The sequence below is a fragment of the Hemitrygon akajei genome, chromosome 8 (genome assembly GCF_048418815.1).
Source record: "Hemitrygon akajei chromosome 8, sHemAka1.3, whole genome shotgun sequence".
In the NCBI taxonomy this organism is placed as follows: domain Eukaryota; kingdom Metazoa; phylum Chordata; class Chondrichthyes; order Myliobatiformes; family Dasyatidae; genus Hemitrygon; species Hemitrygon akajei.
In genome coordinates this window covers 71949373-71967783 of record NC_133131.1, presented here as the reverse complement: position 1 = coordinate 71967783, position 18411 = coordinate 71949373, and the positions used below count along the sequence as shown (strand labels likewise).

Sequence of the window (18411 nt, the reverse complement as noted above, 5' to 3'; positions counted from 1 at the left end):
ACTTTGTGGTTTCCTCTGGGTGCTCCAGTTTCCTCCCACATTCCTAAGACACACGGTTAGAGTTAGTAAGTTGTTGGCGCATTCTGCTGGTGCCGGAAGTGTGGTGACAGAATCCTTACTCGTTTGATTTGATGCAAATGTTGTACAATCGACAGATAAAGCCAGTCTTTAGTCTTCAGGTTCTTGATGAGTAGGGTCATCCAAGGTTACAGGGGGAAGATAGGAGAATGGGTTGGCCACCTGGTTAGGTAGATTGTTAATGCAAATATCTAATCAGCCAATCGTGTGGCAGCAACTCAATGCAGAAAAGCATGCAGATATGGTCAAGAGGTTCAGTTGTTCAGACCAAACTTCGGAATGGGGGAAAAATTTGATCTAAGTGACTTTGACTGTGGAATGATTGCTGGTGCCAGATGGGGTGGTTTGAGTATCTCAGAAACTGCTGATCTCCTGGGATTTTGATGTATTACGATCTCTAGAATTTACAGAGACTGGTGTGAAAAACAAAAGTGCATCCAGTGAGCAGCAGTTTTGTGGGTGAAAACGCCTTGTTAATGAGAGAGGTCAGAGGAGAATGGCCAGACTGGTTCAAGCAGACAGGAAGGAGACACTAACTCAAATAACCACACATTACAACAGAGGTGTGCAGAAGCATCTCTGAATGCACGATACATTGAACCTTGAAATGAATGGGCAACGTGGAACATACAGGAGGTACTTAATAAAGTTGCCATTGACTGCATACTCTTCATAGTATTGAATGCCCAGCTCCATGCTCTCTCCCTGAGAAGAGGTGACCTAACCTAGACCTACTTCAGTCTGGGACAAGGCAGCGAACACAGGCTGGTCTGGTGCAGGAAGATTTATTCTGATATATGGGTAGGTCAACTCGGCCATGGACGGACCCAGGCCTGGCAGTGAAAGGAGAAGGACAGGGAATGGATAGGTAGATAGATAGGCTCCATAAAAACCCAGAGCTACAGAAACACCAGCAGGAGCTCCAAGGATCTCACTCCCGGGAGAGGAGAGGCCTCCGCCCTGAAGACGCATGATGTCGTGTGGTGAAAGGGGAAGCTGCGGGGTCGATTGACATTCGGCCCAGGACAGAGGACTCTGACCAGCTGCTGTTGGCAGCCCGTGCCCCAGTAAAGGGGTGAAGAGCTGAACGCAACAAGGAAGAATGGCTCGGTCAGGTGGTGATTTCCTTTTGCAGTATTTTGGGGGCTGAAAGGACACGCGGTTTTAACTCTGCCCATCCTGAATTTGCCAGTCTTTCATGTCACTGTCCTTACCTCAAGAAACAAAGTCCTCAACAGTGACATGACAACCAACCAAGCCTCCGGTGTTTGCTCTCGTTTTCTGTTAGAGCTTTTATTGTTTCTTCAAAATAAAAGTTAGCACCAAGCACATGCACAAGCCCTCCTTAGGTTTTATTTTGGAATAAACATAGCAAGAGAGGGCCCTTTCTTAGGCACAAGGGAATTCAGAGACAAAGCCTAGATATTCCTGGAAATACTTCAGTCCTTTTTTACATTTTAATGTGGACACTTAAAGATGCCAGACTGGAGATAGAGGGAGGGAAGGAGAGAGGGAGAGAGCTAGGGAGAGTGAGCTGGAGAGAGAGAGAGAGAAAAACATTTGCCATTCTCAATAATACAAACTCTAGGCCCGGGGTCCTCTAGTGTTAGGTGAAGATTTCTCAACAAATCACCTTTTCCTGGGTTCTGACCCCACACAATAGATGGCAGCGAGGCAGCCTGTTTTGATCCTGTTGGCCAGTGCAGATCCCACACCAGAGTGAGTGTTGGGTAAATAATACATTCCAGCACCTGGGGCAAGAGGGAGCGAAAATGGTCACATCTTGTTTTTCTTCTCCTCGTCATCCTCCCTTTTCCTGATTAAATCTCGAGCAGCGTCCAGTCCTTGGAAGTGCAACACCCCCCAGTACTCGTGGTCCTCCTCAGGCATGCTGACCAGCATCTTGTCCGGCACGTCCTTTGGCGTGTGGAACAGGATTTCAAAGAGGGCCTCATCAAACTGCTCCGGGTGGGGCAGTGGCTCAGGGGCTGATAGGAAGGGAGCAGAGCTGGAGATGATGGGGCTCCTGGCCCTCGTTGTGTGCAGAGACCTCCCTGTCACAGGCACCTCGTCCGCTGACTCTCCGCTGTCTTCTCCCGCCTGTGAAGAGGGGCTTGCTCTGGGAGTGAACATGTTTGGTCCTGAGATCGTTGATTTCACTTTGCGTGGTGTACTTGGCTCCTGGGCGTGAATAGCCATTCCCGACTGCAGGGACTTTGCAGATGACAACTGAGTGGCTGAACTCGAGGTGGTTACGTACGAGAGTGACGGAGACATTTCTTCGCTTGTTGCTTTGGACTCGACTATTGAGTACGGACCAGAAGAGACCCCCTGGGGTTCTGTGGGAAGCCAGGCTGGTTCATTCCTGCCCTGGCTTGCACTATAGTATACCTGATCCGGTACTGAATGGATGAGATTTGAAGCAATGGAATCCTGGTCTGGATCAGCAGAAACTGCAGAGATCTTCTCTGGTCTTCCAGAGGGTGTCTCAGATGCTCTGAGTTCTGCTGGTATTCCAGAGGATATATCAAATGCTGCGGGAGATATTCCAGGGAGTATCTCAATGTCCCTGGGAGATTCTGCTGGTGATTGAAACAGTTTCTCAAGTGCTGTGTGAAGTTCTACTGGTGTATTGGGTGCCATGGGAGGCTTTGCGGATGTGGGAGGTTCTGCTGGTATCCCAGTGACTCTCTCAGGGGATGTGTAAGGTTCTGCTGAAATCTCAGGGAGCTTCTCTTGCTGTTCAGGTGCCATCTCTGCTGGTGTGTGAGGTGTAGCCAGTTCTGCTGGGTGCCTAGTTAGCTCTGTGGGGATGTTAACAGGATCTGCATGCACCTTGCTTTGTATTGTGGTGGATATTTCTGGCATCCCAAGGAGTTTCTCTGCTTCTGTGTGGGGCTCGTCCAGTTCTGCAGGGAATTTACTCTGCTCTGTGGGGATTGTAACTACAGTGGTTGGTTTCTCTGCTGCTCCAGGGACCTTTCCTTTTGCTGAAGGGAGTCTGACTATCGCTGCAAAGAGGTCACTTCTTTCTCTGAAGATTTGGAGCTCTGTGGGGGCATTGTCAGCTTCTGCTGGGATTTTGTCCAGCTTTGTGGGGACATTGTCAGATTCTGCTGGGACATGGTCCAGATCTGAGGGGACATTGACAGATTCTGCTGGGATTTTGTCCAGATTTGTGGGGGCATTGTCTGTTTCTACTGGGACATGGTCCAGTTTTGTGGGGGCATTGTCAGCTTCTGCTGGGATTTTGTCCAGCTTTGTGGGGGCATTGTCTGTTTCTACTGGGACATGGTACAGATTTGAGGGGGCATTGTCAGATTCTGCTGGGATTTTGTCCAGCTTTGTAGGGACATTGTCAGATTCTGCTGGGACATGGTCCAGATCTGAGGGGACATTGTCAGATTCTGTTGGGATTTTGTCCAGCTTCGTGGGGACATTGTCAGATTCTGCTGGGACATGGTCCAGATCTGAGGGGACATTGTCAGATTCTGTTGGGATTTTGTCCAGCTTCGTGGGGACATTGTCAGATTCTGATGGGACATGGTGCAGATCTGTGGGGACATTGTCAGATTCTGTTGGGATTTTATCCAGCTTCATGGGGACATTGTCAGATTCTGCTGGGACATGGTGCAGATTTGTGGGGACATTGTCAGATTCTGCTGGGATTTTGTCCAGCTTTGTAGGGACATTGTCAGATTCTGCTGGGACATGGTCCAGATCTGAGGGGACATTGTCAGATTCTGTTGGGACTTTGTCCAGCTTTGTGGGGACTTTGTCTGTTTCTGCTGGGACATGGTCCAGTTTTGTGGGGGCATTGTCAGCTTCTGCTGGGACATGGTCCAGATCTGAGGGGACATTGTCAGATTCTGCTGGGATTTTGTCCATCTTTGTGGGGGCATTGTCTATTTCTATTGGGACATGCTCCAGATTTGAGGGGACATTGTCTGTTTCTGCTGGGACATGGTCAAGTTTAGTGGGGACATTGTCTGTTTCTGCTGGGATTTTGTCTATCTTTGCGGGGACATTGTCTGTTTCTGTGGGGATTTTGTCCAGCTTGGTGGGGACATTGTCAGATTCTGCTGGGATTTTGTCCAGGTTTGTGCGGACATTGTCAGATTCTGCTGGGATTTTGTCCAGGTTTGTGGGAACATTGTCAGATTCTGCTGGAATTTTGTCCATCTTTGTGGGGGCATTGTCTATTTCTATTGGGACATGCTCCAGATTTGAGGGGACATTGTCTGTTTCTGCTGGGACATGGTCAAGTTTAGTGGGGACATTGTCTGTTTCTGCTGGGATTTTGTCCATCCTTGCGTGGACGTTGTCAGCTTCTGCTGGGATTTTGTCCAGATTTGTGGGAACATTGTCAGATTCTGCTAGGATTTTGTCCATCTTTGTGGGGGCATTGTCTGTTTCTATTGGGACATGCTCCAGATTTGAGGGGACATTGTCTGTTTCTGCTGGGACATGGTCAAGTTTAGTGAGGACATTGTCAGCTTCTGCTAGGACTTTGTCCAGATTTGTAGGAACAGCACCTGGTTCTGCTAGTATAATACCCGATTTTGTGGGGATTTCACCTGTTTCTGTTGGGGCATTGTCCAGTTTTGTGGGGACATTGTCTGTTTCTGCTGAGGCTTTGTCCAGTTTATTGGGGTCTTCACCTGCTTCTGCTGGGACATTGTCTAGTTTTGTAGGAACATTGTCTGTTTCTGCTGGGGCATTGTCCAGTTTTGTAGGAACATTGTCTGTTTCTGCTGGGGCATTGTCCAGTTCATTGGGGACTTCCTCTGATTCTACTAGAGTTATGTCCAGTTCACTGGAGACGTCACCTGCTTCTGCTGAAACTTGGTCCAATTCATTGGGAATTTCACCTGTTTCTGTTGGGACCTTGTCCAGTTTTGTGGGGACTTCCCCTAGCTCTGCTGGGATTATGTCCAGTTCATTGGGAGCTTCACCTGGTTCTGCTAGAATTTTGTCTGGTTCTGTGGGAACTTCTGTTTGTGCTGGGATTTGGTCAGGTTTTGTGGGAGCATCATCCGTTTCTGCAGTGATTATGTCTGACTTTGTCTGAACTTCACCTAGGACTTTTTTAGGTTTTGTAGGCACATCTCCTGTTTCTGCTGGGACTTTGCCTAGTTCTGTGGGAACATCATTTGGCACTGTGCGGACTTGATCCTGCTCTGTGGGGACTTTGCCCGGTTCTACTGGGATTTTCTCTTCCCCCACAGGGACTTTGTTTGGTTCTGTGGGATCTTTGGTTGTGTCTCTAGGATCAGTGCCTCGTCCTCCGCTTGTCGGTTCAGTCAGTAATCCTTTCACCTCTGAGTCGCTGAGTCTGCCTGAGTTCGCTGAGAGTTCACAGTCCCCGCTGCTGGCTTCTCGAGAGCTTGTTGACGGTGGAGGGGTTTCGGGAGTGGAGTCATCAGCAAGATTACCCCCGAATTCCTGAAGACACACATAAAACACAAACAGAATTTCTCTATTGGTGGTAAACCATTTACAAAGCCTGGCAATGCATGCCGACAGCATACTGTAAATGTAGATAAGCACACTGATCGTCAAACATAACTGAAGACCCACCCAACCCTGGACATACCCTCTTCTCCCCACTCCCATTAGACAGACGATACAACAGCCTGAAAGCCCACCAGGCTCAAGAACTGCTTCCATCCCACTGTTGAACAGACCTCTTGTATGATAAGATAGACTCTCGTCTTGACTTCACTGTCTATCTTGTTATGACCTTGCACCTCACTGTCTACCTGCACTGCACGTCCTGTGTAGCTGTTACTCTTCATTCTGCACTCGGAGGCTACTTTTATAACTACCTCCTGTGCCTCACAAAGTGGTCATTAAGTGTACGTTGGTGGTCTGCTGTGGCCCATCCACTTCAACGTTGAATGTTTTGTGCATTCAGAGATGCTCTTCTGCACACCACTGTTGGAACGTGTGGTTATTTGAGTCGCTGTCAGCCTCCCGTCAGCTTGAACCAGTCTGGCCATTCTCCTCTGACCTCTCTCATTGACAAGCCATTTTTGCCCACTGAACTGCCACTCACTCAATGTCTTTGTCGTACCATTGTCTCTAAACTCTGTGAAAATCCCAGCAGATCAGCAGTTTCTGAGATACTCAAACCACCCTGTCTGACACCAACAATCATTCCACAGTCAATGTTATTTACTTCATATTTCTTCTCCATGCTGATGTTTGGTCTGAACAACAACTGAACCTCTTGACTATGTCTGCATGCTTTTATGCTTTGAGTTGCTGCTATGTGACTGGCTGATTAGATGTTGCCATTAATGAGTAGGTGTGCAGGTGTACATAACGTGGCCACTGAGTGTGATACCCCCAATGCACTAAGGATCTGGTCTGTATGAACATTAGACAAGGCAAGGTTTCTACTGTTTCTCAGTATATGTGACAATAATAAATCAATTTATCAGAAACACAAACACCACGATATTCACACTCAAACACTGCCTGGTGGAGCTCGCTGTTAAGGGCATTATGTTTAGGGACTAAGTTACTGAATGGGTAATCATTCTATACCTCCCTATGACATAAAAGGGGGCCATTCAGCCCATTGACTCTATTCTGGCCCACAAGGAAATCCCATTCTCTACTAAATTTCTCAGCAATATATTCTTCCCACACTCCCACCAGAGGATCCACCACTCACCGGATCAGTTAACCCACCACCCTGCAATTCTCTGGGGTATTTCAGTTCAAGACCAATGCACAAAACCCCCAACCACCCCAGACATCCTCTCTTCTCCTAAGTACAAAAGGTTCTGCAGATGCTGGAAATTCAGAGCAGCAGTCACAAAATGTTGGAGGGAACACAAGGCCAGGAGGGGAAATAAACAATTGAAGTTTCAGGCCAACACCCTTCATCAGCACTTTGCTGTTACAGTTCTGATTGCCTCATTATGTAGGGAGGATGTGAAGAGGGTGCAGAGGAGATTTACCAGGATGCTGTCTGGATTAGAGAGTATGGCTAGAGAGGATAGATTGAGTGAGCTGGGGATTTTTCCCTTTGGAGGATGTGTTAGAGGTGTACAAGATGATTAGAGGCATAGAAATGCTGGACAGCCAGAGGAAAGTTGTTTTTTTGCACAGAGTGTTGAGTGTGTGGAACTGCTGCCAAGGGTAGTGCTGGAGACAGATGCATTAGGGACATTTAAGAGGTTCTTAGACAGACGCACGGATGATAGAAAAATGGACCATGTGGGAGGGAAGTTTAGAACGATCTGGGAGTAGGTTAGGAATCAGAATCAGATTTAATATCATTGGCATATGTCATGAAATCTGTTGTTTTTTTAATACTTTGTTTTCAAAATTTAAAAAGAAACACCGAAATCAACAAGCACATACCAGATCAGCCATGTGTAAAAATGAAATAAACAAAAACAAAGGGGATATAACATTAGAGGGATACCTATTGTACAAAAATACTAAACATTAAATCTCAAATGAGGGCCCTGAGAAATCAGCTGGGGGGAAATTGTTCGTCTGCCCCTGGCCTCGTCCAGGTAGGCAAGAACTGGATCCCAGACAGCTGAAAATTTTTTAATTGAATTGGTTCTCAAGAACCTAAGTTTCTCCATCTGTATGATTGAGGTCATGTCAGCCATCTGTCTCTGAAAGGAAGGGGGAGAGGGTGATTTCCATTCCCTCAGGGTAAGTCTTTCAGTCATCCCCAGCATCAGAGACTGTTGTATGGCTGTAGGGAAGCGTAGAGTGGATTGCGAACAGCCAAAGATGGCGAGACCAGCTTCCAAGGGGAAGGATCTCTTATAGGCCTTTGACTACCAGTGGAATATTTTGGGCCAAAATCCAGTCAGTAGTAGGCAAAACCTAAAGGTGTGTGACAACGTGGCCTCCGTCCCGTGGCATCTATCACACATTGGCGAGACAGAAGGGTAAATCCTGTGCAATCTAAGTTTAGAGTAGTGGAGACAGTGGACAACTTTAAACTGGATCAGCAGTTGGTGTCTGCTGTTAACAGAGCATGCCTGTATCATAGACCAACTCTTGTCCCAGGCAGCTTCAGATAATTCAATGCCCAACTCCTCTCTCCAGGCGTCTCTACTCTTCACAGTAGACGTTACAGTGCGATCATCGAACAAACGTACAAACTTAGAAACGAGATGCTTGGACTCAGGAGGGTTCTTTAAAATATCAAAAAATATATGCTTCCCTGGAAGGATTTCAAAATTACAAATCTTAGATTGAATGTAGTGTCTAGTTCGTAAGTAATGAAAAAAGTGCGAGTGAGGCAGCTCAAATTTCTCTGTCAGTTGCAAACCGTCCCTCTATGTACAGGTCTTCAATAGAAACTAGACCCTACTCCCTCCAAGCATCTGACCATGAGGGTAGAAAGAAGTGATTGAAGCAGATTGGTGTTTGTACCGAGGTCTCTGGTAAATTCAGAACACTCCTAATCTGATTTAGAATTCTGACGGAATTTTTCAAAACAAAACAAACTTTTTGAAGTCCCAGGCTTTTCTAGCTTAGAGAACAGCATGGCTGGCAAGGAGGAATTTACAACAGAGTTAGACTCCATACATCGCCATGAGGGAGCCCCAAGGGCTAGGTTATCCGGAGCCCCCTGTTGCCAAAACATGAGAGCCCTAGCATTGACAGCCCAATACAGGTAATCCCAGCCCTCCTTCAGACTTGGGCTTTTGTAAATGAAATTTCAAAATCCTGTGATTCTTATAATTCCAGATATAAGACAAAATTATGGAGTCCAACTCTTTAAAGAAGGCTGATGTAAGAAAAATGGGGAGATTTTGACAAAGCTAGAGAAACCTTGGAAGAGAAATCATTTTAATTGAATTTATACGACCAATCATGGATAGAAGTAGAGTTTTCCAACTTTCTATATTCTGTTTAAGCTTTGAAATAAACTCTGCAAAGTTTAATTTAAATAGCAATTTAGGATCTTTGGGGATTGCCAAGCCAAGATAAGTAAATTGATCTTTAACTACTTCGAACGGGACACTTTCCAAAAAACCTGGCATGTAGATGTTGGAGAGGGACACAAAGTCACTTTTTGCCCGACAAATTGAGTAGTATTGCCCGACAGTCTGCCAAAAGAGGTGATTAAATCTAGAAGAAGGGGGACTGATTTTTCTGAGTTTTGTAAGTAGAGTATCACATCGTCGGCATATAAACTAGTAAGTGTTTCAATACCTCCCGCTTTCAAACCCACAATATTTGGGTGACTTTTTATTTTTAGGGCAAGGGGCTCTACAGCGACAGCAAAGAGGGCCGGCCAGCGAGAGAGGGCAACCCTGCTGAGCTGAACGGTGTAGGGGAAACATAGTTGAATTGTCACCATTGGTTACAATAGAACACATTGGGCTGGCGTATATCAGTTTTACCCAGGATACAAGTGACTCGCTGAACCCTAACCTGTACAGTGACTCAAACGTGTAAGGCCACTCAAGCTGGTCAAAAGCCTTCTGTGCTTCAAGGGATAAAATTGCTGCCCCACTAGCTTTCCCATGATCAGCATACATAGTATTAAGGGGGCATCTGACATTGGAAAAAGAGAACCTACCTGGGATAACTCCTGTCTGATCAGGATGAATGATAGATGACAAATGCTTATTTAGCCGGTTAGCCAGCATTTTGTGAAATTTGTGTTTAGCGGCAGCAGTACATTGAAATATTTAAAAATAAAAACTATAAATTACAGTAAGAAGTGCACATAAAAAAGGAAATTAAGTTAAATAATTAGTGCAAAAAGAGAAGGAAAAATATTGAGGTAGTGTTCATGGGTTCAATGTCCATTCAGAAATCTGATAATGGAGGGGAAGAAGCGGTTCCTGAATCGTTGAGTGTGTGCCTTCAGGCTCCTGTACCTCCTTCCTGATGGTAGCAACGAGAAGAGGGCACGTCCTGGGTGATGGGGGTCCTGTATCATTGACGATGTCTGCAGGCTCCTGTACCTCCTTCCTGATGGTAGCAATGAGAAGAGGGCGTGTCCTGGGTGATGGGGGTCCTGTATCATTGACGATGTCTGCAGGCTCCTGTACCTCCTTCCTGATGGTAGCAACGAGAAGAGGGCACGTCCTGGGTGGTGGGGGTCCTGAATGATCACATTGTGGGCCAAAGGGCTTGTGCTGTGGTGTGGTGTTCTGGCTTCTGTGTTCTATGTGGGAGGGGACTGGAGCACCTGGACAAAACCCACTGAAGCACAGGGTGAGTGTGCAAACTCCACACAGACAACGTCTGAGATCAGGATGGAATCTAGGTCTTCGGAGCTCTGTGACCTACTGTCCGTGGATTTCGCCCATGGAAGCAAAGCAGGCCCCCTCATCCACAGTGTTCAATGCCACTCATAAAGAATTGATTCACGTGACTTGCTCCACATTACGGATCTATGAAACGTTAACACGGACTCTCACCTTACACATAGCTGTCCAACCAGCTGAGTCTTTCCAGTACTTCCTGTTTTTATTCTGGATTTCTAGCACTGAGTGTTGGAATTGGAATTGGTTTACGTATGTACGGGGATACAGTGAGAAGTTGGTCTTACATACTGTTCGTACAGATCAAATCAATACACAGTGTATTGAGGTAGAACAAGGCCAAACACTAACAGTGTAGAATAAAATGAAACAGCTACGGAAAGAGGGCAGTGCAGGTAGATAATAAAGTGAAAGATCGAAACAGTGGGACAGAAGCTGTCCTTCAACCCAGTGGTAAATCACTTCATGCTTTTGGATCTTCTGCCCGAAGAGAGACAGAAGAAGATGCAAAGTCTTAATGAAGGGTCTTGGCCCAAAATGTTGACTGGTTATTCCTTTCTGTCAATGCTGCCAGACCGGCTGAGTTCCTCTAGTATTTTGTGTGTGTTGCTCTGGGTTTCCAGCAGCTGCAGAAGTTTTTTTTGTGTTTAAGACAAGAGAGAACGTCGGGGTGGGTGGGGTCTTTGACTATCCTGGCTACTTTATCGAGGCAGCGAGAAGTGGAGACGGTTTCTGTGATGGGGCTATGGGGAGGCTGGTTTCTGTGATGTGCTGAGCTGTGTCCACAACTCTGCGGTTCCTTGTGGTCACAGACAGAGCAGTTACCAGACCAAGCAATGGTGCATCCAAACAGAATGCTTAAGTTGCACTTTTCGAGTATTTTCAGTGAAATACCGACACCAATACCTGGAGACGCAGAATGACACCTCAGCTTTTCATATCTTGGCTTTTACAGGTGGGAGCCCTCAGCTACGGGATATCGCCGTTCAAAAAGGCCTCCAAGAAACAGGCATGTCATGAGAAGATTAGGAGCAGAATTAGGCCATTCAGTCCATCAAGTCTGCTCCAGCATTCTATCATAGCTGATTTATTACCCTTCTCAATCCTATTCTCCTTCCTTCTCCCCGTAACCTTCTATGCCCTGACTAATCCAGAGCCCATCAACCTCCACTTTAAATATACCCAATGACTCAGCCTCCACAGCCGTCTGTGGCCATGAATTCCACATTTCACCAGCCTCTGGCTAAAGAAACTCCTCCTCATCTCTGTTTGAAATGGACGTCCCTGTATCCAGAGCTGTGCCCGCTGGCCCTGGACCCCTCCATTACAGGAAACGTTTTCTCCACGTCCACTCTATCTCAGCCTTTCAAGATCCCTGAATTTTAAGAGAAATACAACAAGCTTCCTGTCCCAGCAGAGAAATATAGAAGTAGGAGACCTAGAGTGCCACACAAAAAATGCCAGAGGAACTCAGCAGGTCAGGCAGCGTCTAAGGAGAGGAATGAACAGTCAAAGTTTCAGAATCAGAATGTGACTCAGGTTTAATATCACTGGAATACGTTGTGAAATTTGTTGTTTTGTGGCTGCAGTTGTATGTGCAATAGTTATTTTTTATATATGTTACAATGAGAAATATAAAATAAAGAAGTGGTGTGAAAAGAGAACAAAATAGTGACGTTGTGTTCATGAGTTCGTTGTCCATTGGAAAATGTTGAACGTGTGTGTCTTCAGACTCCTGTACCCCCTCCCCGATGGTAGCAATGAGAAGAGGTCATGCCCTGGGTGATGACAGATGCTACCTTTTTGAGGCATCACTTTTTTGAAGATGTCCTGGATGCCGGGGAGGCTAGTACCCATGATGGAGCTGGCTGAGTTTACAACTTTCTGCAACTTTTTCCGATCACACTGAGACCCTTCAGCCGTCGGAAGCCCCTCCTGGAGATGGGGCTGAACCACCTCTCTGAGGCAGTACAGTTGCACAGCGTTCCTCCCCGAGGACGTGGGGTGACCTTCCTACCTGTCGACGGTCACCTCTGACTGACCTGAGCTCCCATGGAAAGTTCAAAGGGAAATGACAGGTGCAATGTCAAGGTAGATTCAGGAGTGACAGAGCACTACCCTGCAGACACTGGCCATCCAGTCTGTGTGGAACGGTTATTCTGCCTAGTCCCATCGACCTGCATCTGGACCATAGCCCTCCATACCCCTCCCATCCATATACCTATCCAAACTTCTCTTAAATGTTGAAATCGAAACCGCAATCACCACTTCTGCTGGTTCTCGTTCGACAATCTCACCACCCTCTGAGTGAAGAACCTCCCCTCAGGTTCACCCTAAACATTTCACCTTTCACCCTCAACCCATGACCTCTAGTTGTCGTCTCACCCAACCTCAGTGGGGAAAACCTGCTTGCATTTACCCTATCGCTCCCCCTCATAAGTTTGTAAATCTCTGGCAAATCTCCTCTCATACTCCTACGCTCCAGGGAATAAAGACCGAGCCTATTCAATCTTTCCCAAAGCTCAAGTTCTCTAATTCTGGCAACATACTTGTAAATCTTCTCTGCACTCTTCAACATAATGTCTCAACTCCTGTACTCGGGAGTTATTTGGGCCAATGTGCCAAATGTTCTCTTTACACAATCAGGTGACCAGAACTGAGCACAGTTCTCCAAGTGTGATTTAACCAGAGGTTCATAGAGCTGCCACATTAGCTTGCAGCTCTTGAACTCAATCCCCTGACTAATAACACCTTCTTAACCAACTTGCATGGCAACTTTGCGAGATCTACAGATGTGGACAAGAAGATCCCTCTGTTCCTCCACACTGCTATGAGTTTTGCCATTAACCCTGCATTCTGCTTTCAAATTTGCCCTGTGAAAGTGAATCGCTTCACCCTTTTCTGGGTTGAACTCCATCTGCCACTCCTCAGCCCAGCCCTGCCTTCCATCAATATCCCGTTGAACCCCTTGATAACCTTCTGCACTATCCACAACACCAACCTTGGGGGAAAGGTGGAGTGATGAATAAAGGGAGGGAGGGAGGTAGGGAGGGGAACTGCTGGGACAAGTGTGTGGGTGATGGGCAGATGGAGGGGGAGAGGCTGGAAGGAGACTATTGGCTCATGAGTGAATGAGTTACATTGCCATGTGACTGCTGTCGGGTCAGTGAAATGCATTACAGCACCAGTTCTAAAATCGTGGTTCAACTCCCACCACCGTCTGTGAGAGATTGTATGTTCTCCCTGTGACCGCGTGGGTTTCCATGCGTGTTCCACTTTCCTCCCACGTTCCAAAGGTGTATGGGTGAGGGAGGTGATAGGTGAGACCAGGTGAAGGGGGAGGTGGGATGAAGTAAGAAGCTGGGAGATGATAGGTGAGACCAGGTGAAGGGGGAGGTGGGATGAAGAAAGAAGCTGGGAGGTGATAGGTGAGACCAGGTGAAGGGGGAGGTGGGATGAAGTAAGAAGCTGGGAGATGATAGGTGAGACCAGGTGAAGGGGGAGGTGGGATGAAGTAAGAAGCTGGGAGGTGATAGGTGAGACCAGGTGAAGGGGGAGGTGGGATGAAGTAAGAAGCTGGGAGATGATAGGTGAGACCAGGTGAAGGGGGAGGTGGGATGAAGTAAGAAGCTGGGAGATGATAGGTGAGACCAGGTGAAGGGGGAGGTGGGATGAAGAAAGAAGCTGGGAGGTGATAGGTGAGACCAGGTGAAGGGGGAGGTGGGATGAAGTAAGAAGCTGGGAGATGATAGGTGAGACCAGGTGAAGGGGGAGGTGGGATGAAGTAAGAAGCTGGGAGGTGATAGGTGAGACCAGGTGAAGGGGGAGGTGGGATGAAGTAAGAAGCTGGGAGATGATAGGTGAGACCAGGTGAAGGGGGAGGTGGGATGAAGTAAGAAGCTGGGAGATGATAGGTGAGACCAGGTGAAGGGGGAGGTGGGATGAAGTAAGAAGCTGGGAGATGATAGGTGAGACCAGGTGAAGGGGGAGGTGGGATGAAGTAAGAAGCTGGGAGGTGATAGGTGAGACCAGGTGAAGGGGGAGGTGGGATGAAGTAAGAAGCTGGGAGATGATAGGTGAGACCAGGTGAAGGGGGAGGTGGGATGAAGTGAGAAGCTGGGAGATGATAGGTGAGACCAGGTGAAGGGGGAGGTGGGATGAAGTAAGAAGCTGGGAGGTGATAGGTGAGACGAGGTAAAGGGCTGAAGAAGGAGGGATCTGACAGAAGAGGAGAGTGGAACATGGGAGAAAGAAAAAGAGGAGGGGAACCAGAGGGAGGTGATGGGCAGGAAAGGAGAAGAGAAGGGGTGAGAGGGAGCCAGAATGCAGATAAGAAAACGATTTAGGGTTACTAATTTGTGGAGGTGCTATTTTGGTGCTGGCCAGTTGTGGTCTGCCCCCAGCAGAATGCTCACTGATTTGACGCAAATGACGCTTTTCACTGTGTGTTTCGATGTTTTGATGTACTAAAGCTAATCTTTAGTCATTGTAGGTGAGGAACGTTAGACTTACTAGAGGCGACTCGATGATGATGACGCCCTGGGAGCTTTTATGCAGGACATTGGCAACACTTGACTTCCTGTTTCCCATCCTATCTGTCTGCAAAACAGAGACACGTTCCATTACTCATCGCGCCCAGCCACGGGCTCCGATCGACGGCGAGCCGGAATTGATCCTCAAGCACTCACAGTTTCATTCCATTGTCAAGTCTCTCCTTGGACGCGATTGTTGCTGTCCAGTGTTGGCACTGTGAAGCAAAGAAAACCACTGTCAGTACAGGGTCCTTAATCTCCTTTAGCATGACTTATTTGAAATGTACTTCTTATTGTAATTTATAGCTTTTAATATTAAGTATTGCACTGTACTGGTCTAGCAAAACAACACATTTCATGATAGTGGCCACTTGATGAGGTACCCCGGACACCTGCTCGTTACTGCAAATATCCAATCAGCCAATCACGTGGCAGCAACTCAGTGCACAAAAACATGCAGGCATGGTGAAGAGGTTCAGCCGTTGTTCAGACCGAACATCAGAATGGGGAAGAAATGTGATCTAAGTGACTTTGATCGTGGAATGATTGTTGGTGCCAGACATGGTGGTTTGAGTCTCTCAGAAACTGCTGATCTGGGATTTTCACGCACCACAGTCCAGAGTTTAGAGAATGGTGTGAAAAACAAAACAATAATCCAATGAGTGGCAGTTCTGAGGGTGAAAACGCCTTGCTAATGAGAGACAGGTCAGAGGAGAATGGCCGGACTGGGTCAAGCTGACAGGAAGGTGACAGTGACTCAAGTAACCACACGTTACACCAGTGGTGTGCAGAAGAACGTCTCTGAATGCACAACACGTTGAACCTTGAAGCGGATGGGCCACAGCAGCAGAAGGCCACTGACATACTCTCAGTGGCCACTTTCAGGGGTAAAGTGGCTACTGGGTGTAAATAAAAACATTTTCATTACTACAATGAGTGAGGGGTACACAGACGTCTAGACCCACTCTGATGGGGCACCATGTTAGCACAGTGGTTAGCGCAGTGCTATGTCAGCTTGGGGCATCGGAAATCAGAGTTAAAATCTGGTGCCGTCTGTAAGGAGTCCTCCCCTTAAACACGGGGGTGTCAGAGTCAGGTTCCTCTGGGTGTTCCATCCACAGTCCACAGGTGGACTGGTTAGTTGGTCACTGTAAACTATAGTGTGATTGAGCTAGGGCTATACTGGGGGATTGCTGGGCACCACGCCTCAAAGTGCTGGAAGAGCCTGTTTCATGCTGTAACTCCAAATAAAGTAAATAGATGAAATTTAATAAGTAGTGCAAAAAAGAGTACGAAAATCTGATGGCAGAGGGGAAGAAGCTGTTCCTGAGATGTTGAGTGTGTGTCTTCTGGACCCATCCTCCACCCAGATGGTAGCAATGAGAAGAGGGCATGTCCTGGTTGATGGGAGTCCTTAATGATGGACGCTGCCTTCTTGAGGCAACACCTTTTGAAGATGTCCTGGATGCCCATGATGGAGCTGGCTGAGTTTACAACTTGCTGCAGCTTTTTCCGATCCTGTGAGAAGAGAGCATGGCCTGGATGGTGGGGGTCCCTGATGATGGATGTTGCTTTCCTGTGTCAGGGCTCTGTGTAGCTGTGCTCAATGGGAGGGGGAGAGCTTTACCCATGATTGACTGGGCTGTATCCACTACTTTTTGTAGGATTTTCCATTGTTGTTTCCATACCGGGTCATGATGCAGCCAGTCAATGCAAACGGAAAAAGCAGAGGATACATGCCAGTCCATCTCAGGCAGAGCCCTACCCATCATCGTGCACATCTGCAAGGAGCCTGCCAAAGGGAGGAACACCCATCATGCAGGCCATGCTATTGTCTTGTTAATACCATTGGGCAGGAGGTTCTCATTCCTTCTCTTCTCCTCACCTGCCGATCACCTCACTCTGGTGCCCCTCTTCCTTCCCTTTCTCCCATGGTCCACTCTCCTCTCCTATCAGATTCCTTCTTCTTCAGCCCTTTACCTTTTCCACCCATCACCTCCCAGCTTCATTACTGCCTCCCTACTACTCCCCCTCTCTGATCTGAAGTTTTCTTCAGAATGTAGCTGTCCTGGGACTGTTGATGAGGACAATGTAGAGAGGATTGCACAGAAAGAGATTTGCTCAGAAGGTGACATGTTCCTTACTGGGCGAGAGACATGGGAAGAATGGGGTGGGAAGGGGGATCTAACTGAAATCTATCAAATATTAAAAGGCCTAGTAGAGTAGATGTGGAGAGGATGTGTCCTATAGTGTGAGAGTCTAGGATCAGAGGGAACTGCCTCAGTATACAATGATGTCCCTTTAGAACAGAGAGGAATTTATCCAAGCAAAGGGTGGTGAATCTGTGGAATTCATGACCAGAAACAGCTGTGGAGGCCAAGTCATTGGGTATATTTAAAGTGGAGGTTGATAGGCTCTTGTTTAGTAAGGGTGTGAAAGGTTATGGGGAGAAGACAGGAGAATGGGGTTGAGAGGGATAATAGATCAGCCATGATGGAATGGCAGAGCAGACTCGATGGACTGACTGGCCTAATTATGCTCCTATACTTAATGGTCTTTCTCAGTACTGATACACAAATAAGTTATTCGAGGCCAAGCTGTTGGACAAATCAGTCAAGAAGCTACTCACCATGACTCCTTCCTGGCTCACAGTTTCAGCATACCTACTTGGACTTGTTCAGGCCTAAAGAAGGGTTGGAATACGACAGACGTTTAGACAAGGAACAGGCAAAGACTGTACATACAAAGAAAAGAACTTCCCTTCAAGACAACTCCAAGCTTATATCTGGAAACAAAAGATCTTCATTAAATAGTTGCCTGTATTTCAGCATCTTCTGACCTAGCTTGGAGTGGCGAGGCACTGAGAGAAGCACCCCCCCCCCCCCATCATCATCGAGGACTCCCATGCTCTCTTCTTGAAGCTGTCATTGGCCAGGAGGTACAGGAACCTCAGGACACACACCACCAAGTTCAGGAACAGTTATTACACCTCAACCATCAGGCTCTTGAGCCAGAGGGGAAAACACTCAACTTCATTCACCTGGTCCCACAACCTATGGACTCACTTTCAAGGACTCTGCATCTCATGTTGACATTATTTATTTAATTATTATTATTAATTGGGGTTTTTTGCATTTGCACAGATTGCCTTCTTTTGCACATTGTCAGTCTTTGTGTACAGTTGTTCATTGTGTTTCTTGTATTTACTGTGAATGCCTACAAGAAAATGAATCTCAGGGTGGCATACGTAACTTTCATATACATACTTTGACAATAAATTTACTTTGAACTGTGAACTTTTTGAACTTTGGTATGTCTAGTCTGATGGACTAAACATACTGCAGAGGCTTCATGTTAAAAACAAACAGTGCTGGAAGCTCTCAGAAGGTCTGGTATTTAGTGGGGGAAGCGTGTGGCACTGTGGGTAGAAGGGCTACTTTGCAGTGCTGGAGAACCCGGTTCGATCCTGACCTCGAGCACTGTCTGTGTGGAGTTTCCACTTTCTCCTGTGGCTGTTCAGAGCATAGAACAGTACA

The 18411-nt window shown here is 47.0% G+C and overlaps 1 protein-coding gene across 1 annotated transcript; it reads right to left on the bottom strand.

Annotated features, from left to right (window-relative positions):
• Positions 1–1466: 1466 nt before the first annotated feature.
• Positions 1467–15091, bottom strand: LOC140731428 (uncharacterized). The gene is made up of 3 exons (XM_073052932.1): positions 15032–15091; positions 14856–14942; positions 1467–5523 (listed from the first exon to the last, which is right to left on the bottom strand). Exons 2-3 carry the CDS (start codon positions 14931–14933, stop codon positions 1855–1857), a joined length of 3747 nt encoding a protein of 1248 aa, XP_072909033.1. The 5' UTR covers positions 14934–14942; positions 15032–15091; the 3' UTR covers positions 1467–1854.
• Between the last annotated feature and the right edge of the window lie 3320 nt (positions 15092–18411).

Excerpts from the sequence above, each read along its gene's own strand:
- LOC140731428 (XM_073052932.1), bottom strand. The coding sequence starts at position 14,933 with ATGGGAAACAGGAAGTCAAGTGTTGCCAATGTCCTGCATAAAAGCTCC. Across the intron at positions 5,524-14,855 it reads TCATCATCGAGTCGCCTCTA|GAATTCGGGGGTAATCTTGC; the intron begins GTAAGTCTAACG and ends GTGTGTCTTCAG.